This window comes from Cardiocondyla obscurior, linkage group LG04 (genome assembly GCF_019399895.1).
Source record: "Cardiocondyla obscurior isolate alpha-2009 linkage group LG04, Cobs3.1, whole genome shotgun sequence".
In the NCBI taxonomy this organism is placed as follows: domain Eukaryota; kingdom Metazoa; phylum Arthropoda; class Insecta; order Hymenoptera; family Formicidae; genus Cardiocondyla; species Cardiocondyla obscurior.
The window spans coordinates 11093313-11102986 of NC_091867.1; the positions used below are offsets into that span (position 1 = coordinate 11093313).

Genomic DNA, 9674 nt, shown 5'->3' on the forward strand with positions numbered 1-9674 from the left:
GATATAACGATTAAATTTTTATTAATTATGTATAATATATAAAATTGAAATGAATATTATACAAATTTACAGAGATTAGGTTTAGAATATACACCTGCAGATTTGGAAATTATTTACGTAATGCTTACCGAAGCATACATTTAATAGTGTTTTACTTACGTATCGCAAAATGTTTATTCGTCTACTACATATACATATTATCTATCTATTCATATATATCTTGTCTCGATTCAAATCGCAAGGATTACAGTTTACCTGCCGAATGGATTTAGATTTTTGTTGTAATCGTCATCGTTACCGATTCGATCATTATCGTTATCATCATCTTTAAAAGGATTGTTTGTATCGTCGTCGTCGTCGTCGTCATCGTCGTCGTTGTCGTCGTCGTTGTTAGCGAAAGGATTTTTGGATTCGTCGTAATCGTCAGTCTCGAAGGGATTCGACGGCATGATAGGGGTTTTCGATGAAATAAAAGGTCTTTCGATCGGCGATGACTTTGGCGTAGTGCTATTTAAAATACGAGCTTCTCTTATTGGCACCGGTGAAGCTTTAGCGGAATTACCGCGTGGTGATGACAAACCGCTTCCCGTTCCCGATATATTTGCCTCCAATGATGAAGAATATACGTCCGGTTTGACAAAATTTCGGAAACGCTCTTCTGTTATTAAAGTTGGAACGTCATATCCAGCTCGTCGATGTTCCGTTTTTCCTGTTAACACGTATTGGTCAATTATTCGACATTTATATGGAAGATCTTAATGATGTAAAGCTTTATATAAAATTGACAATATCGGCTTAATTTTGATATTACTTGTTCCATGTATGTACATTAAAGTCTCTGTATAGTAAAGTTAATAAAGAATTGAAGGGATTTATAAGTAAAAGAAATATATTGAGTGAAATATGCATCCACAACATAATGTGATAAATGTGGCATACCTGAGATAAAACCCTTTCCTTCATTTAACCTAAGCCTCGCTTCTGCACCTGGGCCATAATTTAACTTAGATTCCTCCGATCTAGCTGGTATGGCTAACGATTTGTCTGTGTCAGTAATTACTGTTAATTTTTTAAAAACGCCTCTACCAAAATAATCTGCTACTAAGGAAAATGGATCTTCCGCTCGGTCGAGAAGACTATGGAAGGTTTCATGTAGATCCCTTGACTGTTCTTGTGCTCTTATAATATCAAGTAATTTTTTGTTGTTTGGCAAGCATGCTGGACATTCATTTTCATTTTCGGAAAAGCTTTGAAAGCAACTGTCGAGAAAAAGGTTGAAATAAAATAAATAGCGATGATAAATTAATTCACCATAATAAAAATAATTATTTTAAATACTTACTGTTGGTGATACGAATGCTGGCACATGAAATGCACAGACGGCAGTTCTAACTGATGATGGCACGCGCTACATCGTGATCCTTGAAAAATAATCGTGTTGTTTTTTATCACTTCTATTTGTTCCCGTAATTTAAGAGTATCAGCTCTGTATTTTTCTGTTAATTCCGTATCAGCTTGAGTTTGTTCATTCTCCGTTCGTAATACACTGCACAAATAACTTCTAACGTCTCCTAACGTGCAGGTTAACGATGTAGAAATTGCATCAATAACCATCAAAGGAGATAACAGTCTTTCTTGAGCTAAAATATTTTTACATATGTTAACAGAATCTTTTTATGTATTTAAGTGAACATAATTAAAATGTTATACATAAATTTACCTATATAAGCTAATATATCTGCGAGAAGTTTTGTTGACGCGTTCTTGTTTTTAGCTACACTCCATAGAGCTTGTACCCACAAATTGGGATCTTGATGACCAAATCGTTTACAAGTGGCAAGCACTTGTTCACTATTACCCTCACTTAAGTGAAATCTCAATATTTCTTGATATCTAAGATAATAAATATGTATTTAAAATTATATTTCTATATCATACAAGCATTCATACAACTATGACTTACAGTTTGTTCTCTTCATAAAGGAATAGTAATCCTTTTCTGAAATTATGTTGATGACAAAGTATTAGTATCTGATCTTTATCATAACGAGCCTCAGAATTTTGTAAAAGTCGTACAATTTTCTGTTCATATTGTAGTTTAGTTACATCGTTATTTAACGCTGACCAAACATGCAAATAATGTTCCACTAACGTATTGTAAATAAGTGTGCTCCACCTGTAATATGACAAAACAAATAGTTTTATGATAAAAAATACCCATATTAATTATTTTACAAAAAAAAAATAATAACTTTGTATCTGATTTAACTAAATGTTCCAAGAACTCTACGAGTCGTTCAGAATTATTTAAAAATAAATGAATAAAATCTTCTGGACTAGCTTTATCGACACGCTGTTCTGTATAGCCATTTAAAGCTTCCTGCAAAGATAAAAAAATAATTTATCAAAATTTGCAGATTTTTATTTTTCCTCAAGTAACAATTTGAACGATTAAAACAAATTGTATACATACCTGATCTACAAGAGGTTTGTTGGAAGGTTTGTAGTTCGTGCATAAAGCTTTCAAAAACTGTGTGGATTCACTTGGCACATTTTCTATTAAAATATTTCCATATTTCTTCATATTTACTTCAGCCTAAAATATTTTTAAGCCATTTTTTAAACAGCGTAGGGGTGAGATTTTTGCTACTTATTTTGGGCGGAGAATTACTTTTCCCATCGTGCGACTTTTATGACGCACTGATTAGGCGATTTTTTATGGCGAGACGAGCGAAAACGTGTGAATAAGGTAATCAAGCAAGCGAAAGTTGTCTTGCTTATCTCATCCGCAAGCCTTCGTTCGTTTCGCCACCAAACACTGGCTCAATTTATGCATCGGCCAAGTCACAAAAGTGGGAACACCCAAACCTATCTTGAGCGGCTTGTTTCAAGGTTTTAAATGTTCATATCTCGCTTATGATCGCGAAAAATGTAAAACGGTATAGAACACTGTATAATGTTAAATATAAATTAATCTGAAATTTACTCTCATAAAACGAAGCGAGCTAAACGAGAGAATCAACCCACATCGTAAAAAAGCGACAATCGAACAATGAAATCTCTATACTGTCTTCTTTATGAAAAGAGATAATATTTTTTTTTACATAAATTCTACATATATACAATACCTCTTCGAATTCTAACGTTGCCATGTATTCCAAAGCCTTTTTATATTCTTGTTTATCTTCGATTTGGATACGAAGATACCATTCATGTTTACTGTGTTTCTGTGCGAGTAACAGGGCATCTTCAGGTGATGCTTGACGGCAAACTTTTATAGCAATTTCCACGTCGAAATCAACTTCACGATCTTTTGTCTAGATTACATATAATGATCATAAAGATAAAAAAATACAACCTTCAGTAATGAGCTTCTATATCAAATATTCAATTCTTTCAACTTACCATAATAAATTCTTTCAACTTATCAGTGTGATTAAGTTTAGTATAACAATTTAATAACAAAGTAGTATGATCCTCTGTAGCTTGCCCATTTTTATGCAATGCTTGCAAATATGTGGTCAAATTATCAATATGCTGAGAATCCAAGAATTTTCTTATCACATAAGACGGTTCTAATTTGCCTATAGTTTTTATATATTGCTCTATTGCACCATTATGATCTCCTTTAGAATATAAATGATCTCCGTATTGACGGAAAATATCTATGAGACCTTCTGCATCATATTGTTGATTTTTAGCTATTCTGTAATACCATAAAATTATATTGTTAAAACTTATTTTAATGAGTTAATTATAATTAAACTGATACACCCAATATACCTTATAGAAACGTCGTACAAATTCTTTTTGAAAAGCAATGCTAATTTTGATTGCAAGTCTTTTTCATCTAAATGATACAATTTGTTATCTCCACTAAGTATAAAGAATCCACCCCACTCTGATAAGACTGCTTGGACAGACACCATTGGTGCAGAAAACACAATAAACTTATTTTGAATATCAAGCACAGTTATAATGTGTTTATCAACACCTGGAGGTATCGGTTCTATTGTGCTATAAATATTTAATAATGATATAAATATTAATAATTTATAAAAGAAAATGCGTACACACATGTGTATGTATTACTTGGGTTTGGTGGATATAGTTGTTCTCGGAACATTTGCTGCTTCTTTTGCTACAATCACCAAATATGTCCTAAACCATTCTAGCATTATCTTTTGACCCTCCACTGCATAGCATGGGCCTCTGCCATCTGGTGTGTAACAATAAATAGCCTAAAACATTTATTTTCTTAAAAATAAATAAAAAATATAACGTCATATATATATATATATATATATATATATATATATATATATATATATATATATATATATCCAATGCAATATATACATACATCATTACGTCCGACCATAAAGTGATTGTCCTGCATAGTCTCGGCGAGTACGCTGCATTTTCGCGTGCAACCCATATTATCCAAGGCAGATTTAAATTCCTTATCCTTAATAGTAATATTATACAGAAACACACAATTTTGCGTGGCAACGAACAAATAAGTTTGTTTACCAGTTGCTCGTATTGCAAGGCCGGTAATAGACAAATTAACATCCTTTAAGACTTTTATCTTGTTCTTTCGCTCTCGAGTCAGGTCACCTCTGAATTGAAAAACAAATTTCCAGATCCAATTAAGTATGCTATTTTAACTTAAATTTAGAGCTGTCTTAAAACTGAAAATGTTCAGCACACAGTTTGTAAAATTAAAAATTAATGTACAAAATTGTTTTTAGACAACAAAGATAATTATTTACCTATACAGCATAATAGATCCATCACCAAATCCAATAGCCATCAATGTAAGACTAGTATGTACACATAGAGCTGTTGCTGGGACTGCTCTATAGCTAGGTATAGCTCTGCTTATTCGAACGCATGTTGGATTACCTTGTTTATCAGGCTTTGCCAAGTTCCACACCTTTATAGTAGGATTGCATCCATGTTCATCTTCCTTTTAATATAACACAAATAAATCATATCTATCGCATGTACTTGATTTAGTTAAAGAAATACACAGCAGTAAGAGATTAAAGTAATATTCTTACACCAATAGTAAATAAAAAAGTGGAATGTTGCACTTGTTGAGCCAATACTAATGTAATTTCGTAAGCTCGAAAAGTTGTAATTTCATACGATCTATTTATTAAATGAATTCCGCCGCTATTGTCGCCGAGCACTAGATTGCCATTACCACTGGTAGCTGCCACAACTTGCGCGTCCTGTATAAAAGAAATGTAATAATAATCAGAAGCCATCCTCTAGTGTTCATGACAAAAGCATATGACAATTGGTTAAGGTCGTTATCGAAAATAAAAATCAACTCACTCCTAATGCTTTGGCGATCTTTCCTAAGTCGACTTCTTTTTTCAAATCAAAGAAATTAAAACGCCTCCACTAAAATAAGTATAAAATTAATATTCTAAGTTATGTCGAGTAAAAAAAAATTACGAAATTGGCAGAAGTCACAAAAGAATATAATAAAATCGACTGACCTCCAGAAACGCCATAATTTATCAGTGAATCAATGTTTGATTATACATCTACTCAGGCTCAGAAAGAGCCTGGAAGCGTCAAAAGCGTTTGGCAGGCAAATATTTTCGTAACTACCAAAATCGATGGTGCTATATACATCAGCATCGAGTTTAGTAGTTCCGCCAAAAATCCGTCTACCAAATGCTCCCGGCGCTACCATCAGCGCAAAACATCGATCTTTCTAACCTCTATCGATGTATTTTAAAATTAAAATAATTACTTAGATAAAACGTGGGCACTCTACTAGCTATAATACAATCGAATTAGAGTAAAAAAATTAACTTAGAACATTCAAAATCATAGACTTTATAAGATTTTTATTTTAATTTATAAAACATACATGTCACTTTTTATAAGTTAATTATTAATATTTTCCGTAGACTTACAAGCTTGAAACTTTGTGGGACAAAAATAGAATGAAAAAACTGTAATGGAATGCCAACAAGACTCTTGAGAAAGCAGCAGAAATCCCCCTCACCAAGTATAGATCACAGTAAAAATTCTGCGGCCTTCCAGATACTCCAATTACAAGATAACTGAAATATATATTTTAAAGTTAAAAAACTTATTAAAATGTAATGTGAGCACTCTACTACATATAAATAAACCAAATTTAAATCAGAAATTTATCATAAAAACCTGAAAATAATTTATTTAACAATATTTGAATTTTAAACCTACAACACATACCTGTCACTTTTTATAAGTTTTATAAAAAATAATTCCCGACGATGTACAGGCTTGGTACTGTTTGTGGAGCAAGAAGAAGTTTCAAATTATATAAAAAATCCAACGGGACCCTCCAGAAATCAGCAGAAATCTTTTCTCAAGCTGTAGAAGCACAGTGAAACTTCTGTGACCCTCGCAGAACACCAAAACCAAGAATCTAAAATAAAAAATTATTTACAGTTAACAGAATAATTCAATTGTATTTAGAACACTCTACAATACTTAAATAAACCGAATTTTAGTCTGAAATTTAACTTAGAAGCCTGAACTCACTCTGCAAAGTATTAGTGCTATCTGGAGTACTAAGTAAGTCGAGAATTTTTCTCTTGCACCAAAAATAATCACAGGGACTTCTGCAGCTTCCCTGGGTCTCCGGACGATTTCTTTGGTTAGTTTCCGTCGCGAACCTTTCGTCTCCAAAGTGCCAAACCTGTAAATAAAGCAGAAGTATTTTTAAATTAAAACTAAAAATCTCATAAGTGACACATTGAGGTTAAAGTTATATTTTGACTATTTTCTCACTTTTTAATTAATTGAGGCTCTCGAGGATTCTAAAATCGGTTCCTCACGATAGAGGAGGGTAATCTAATTAAATTCTAACGCATGACATACCTGAATTCACTCTGCAAAGTGTTAGTGCTATCTGTGGTACTGGGTAAGTCGAGAAATTTTCTCTTGCACCAGGAATGGTCAGAGAGACTTCTGCGGCTTCCCCGAGTCTCCGGACGGTTTCCTTGGTTAGTTTCCGTCGCGAACCTTTCGTCCCCAAAGCGCGAAACCTGTAAATAAAGCAGAAGTATTTTTAAATTAAAACTAAAAATCTTATAAGTGACACTTTGATGGTAAAGTTTTATTTTGACTATTTTCTCACTTTTTAATTAACTGAGGCTCTCGGGCAATCTAAAATCGGTCCCTCACAATGGAGGAGAGTATTTTAATTAAATTCTAATGCATGACATACCTAAATTCACTCTGCAAAGTGTCAGTGCTATCTGGAGTACTGGGTAAGTCGAGGATTTTTCTCTTGCACCAGGAATGGTCAGAGAGACTTCTGCGGCTTCCCCGGAACTCCGGATGGTCTCGTTGGTTAGCTGCCGTCACGTATCTTTTGCCTATAAAGTTTAAAGCCTGTAAAACAAATAGAAATATTTGTTTTTCTGACTTAAACTTTAATCAATAACACATACCTGTCACTTTTAAAACTTTTATAAAAATTAGTTTCTGTTGATGCACAGTTTTGGCACTTTGTGGAATAAAAAGACGGTTTAAATTTGTTAAAAAATCCAACCGGACACTCGAGGAAACAGTTGATCTCCTACAAACGAATAAAATAAGCATAAAATATTTTGCGTAAAATATTCACCAATGGAGAAACTGCATTAATACTGGCATTCATGAAACGACTCGATTAATAAAATAATGTAAAAATACTTAATAAATAGCATTAAATTGTTGTAAATTAACGAGCAAAATACGATTAAGTATAAAAACTTATAAATAACGCTAAAAACAAGTTTAAAATATCACTCAATTTATTTCAACCAATAGGAACACAGCATTAGTACTGACATTCATGAAACGACTCGATTAATAAAATATTGTAAAAATAATTAATAAATAGCATTAATTGTTGTAAACTAACTTGCAAAATACGATTTAGTATAAAAACTTATAAATAACGCACAAAAGAGGTGTAAAATGTTATTCGATTAATTTGAACCAATAGGAACACAGTATTAGTACTGACATTCATGAAACGACTCGATTAATAAAATATTGTAAAAATAATTAATAAATAGCATTAAATTGTTGTAAACTAACTTGCAAAATACGATTTAGTATAAAAACTTATAAATAACGCCAAAAACACGTGCAAAATGTCACTCGATTATTTTCAACCAATAGGAACACAGCATTAGTACTGACATTCATGAAATGATTTGATTAATAAAATATTGTAAATATACTTAATAAATAGCATTAAATTGTTTTAAATTGACGTGCAAAATAGCCTAGCTCTTCTGGGTCGCGAGATATTTCACATTTTCCGAAAAACTTTGATCGTTAATATCTCGGTCCACAGGCGTCGTAGGAATCTGATCGAAAGCTCGTTTTGAAGGGCTTGAAAGCCCTTCAAAACGAGCTTTCGATCAGACCCCTACGACGCCTGTGAACCGAGATATTAACGATCAAAGTTTTTCGGAAAATGTCAAATATCTCGCGAACCAGAAGAGCTAGGCTATTGCGCTTTTTTTTGATCGACGCGGGCTTTTAAGCCCTTCAAAACGAGCATTCGATCAGACCCCTACGACGCCTGTGGACCGAGATATTAACGATCAAAGTTTTTCGGAAAATGTGAAATATCTCGCGAACCAGAAGAGCTAGGCTATTGCGCTTTTTTTTGTTCGACGCGGGTTTTCAAGCCCTTCAAAACGAGCTTTCGATCAGACCCCTACGACGTTTGTGGACCGAGATATTAACGATCAAAGTTTTTCGGAAAATGTGAAATATCTCGCGAACCAGAAGGGCTAGGCTATTGCGCTTTATTTTGTTCGACGCGGGCTTTCAAGCCCTTCAAAACGAGCTTTCGATCAGACCCCTACGACGCCTGTGGACCGAGATATTAACGATCAAAGTTTTTCGAAAAATGTGAAATATCTCGCGAACCAGAAGGGCTAGGCTATTGCGCTTTTTTTGTTCGACGCGGGCTTTCAAGCCCTTCAAAACGAGCTTTCGATCAGACCCCTACGACGCCTGTGGACCGAGATATTAACGATCAAAGTTTTTCGGAAAATGTGAAATATCTCGCGAACCAGAAGGGCTAGGCTATTGCGCTTTTTTTTGTTCGACGCGGGCTTTTAAGCCCTTCAAAACGAGCTTTCGATCAGACCCCTACGACGTTTGTGGACCGAGATATTAACGATCAAAGTTTTTCGGAAAATGTGAAATATCTCGCGAACCAGAAGGGCTAGGCTATTGCGCTTTTTTTTGTTCGACGCGGGTTTTCAAGCCCTTCAAAACGAGCTTTCGATCAGACCCCTACGACGTTTGTGGACCGAGATATTAACGATCAAAGTTTTTCGGAAAATGTGAAATATCTCGCGAACCAGAAGGGCTAGGCTATTGCGCTTATTTTTGTTCGACGCGGGCTTTCAAGCCCTTCAAACCGAGCTTTCGATCAGACCTTTACGACGCCTGTGGACCGAGATATTAACGATCAAAGTTTTTCGGAAAATGTGAAATTTCTCGCGAACCAGAAGAGCTAGGCTATTGCGCTTTTTTTGTTCGACGCGGGCTTTAAGCCCTTCAAAACGAGCTTTCGATCAGACCCCTACGACGCCTGTGGACCGAGATATTAACGATCAAAGTTTTTCAGAAAATGTAAAATTTCT

General features: G+C 34.2%; 1 protein-coding gene and 1 long non-coding RNA gene across 2 annotated transcripts; both read right to left on the reverse strand.

Moving 5' to 3' along the window:
* Positions 1-4: 4 nt before the first annotated feature.
* On the reverse strand, positions 5-5807 carry Vps11 (vacuolar protein sorting 11). The gene is made up of 16 exons (XM_070654948.1): positions 5514-5807; positions 5347-5415; positions 5067-5240; positions 4776-4972; positions 4364-4622; positions 4093-4241; positions 3784-4017; positions 3406-3706; positions 3129-3317; positions 2474-2596; positions 2253-2380; positions 1964-2176; positions 1721-1893; positions 1343-1640; positions 940-1259; positions 5-709 (listed from the first exon to the last, which is right to left on the reverse strand). Exons 1-16 carry the CDS (start codon positions 5526-5528, stop codon positions 252-254), a joined length of 3300 nt encoding a protein of 1099 aa, XP_070511049.1. The 5' UTR covers positions 5529-5807; the 3' UTR covers positions 5-251.
* A 48-nt stretch (positions 5808-5855) lies between these two features.
* LOC139101651 (uncharacterized) lies at positions 5856-7105 on the reverse strand. Its single transcript, XR_011545598.1, has 4 exons — positions 6895-7105; positions 6556-6712; positions 6244-6439; positions 5856-6089 (listed from the first exon to the last, which is right to left on the reverse strand). It is a non-coding gene; the product is annotated as an uncharacterized lncRNA (long non-coding RNA).
* Between the last annotated feature and the right edge of the window lie 2569 nt (positions 7106-9674).

Excerpts from the sequence above, each read along its gene's own strand:
- Vps11 (XM_070654948.1), bottom strand. Across the intron at positions 4,242-4,363 it reads TTATGGTCGGACGTAATGAT|GCTATTTATTGTTACACACC; the intron begins GTATGTATATAT and ends TAAATGTTTTAG. Across the intron at positions 3,318-3,405 it reads AGTTGAAAGAATTTATTATG|ACAAAAGATCGTGAAGTTGA; the intron begins GTAAGTTGAAAG and ends TATGTAATCTAG.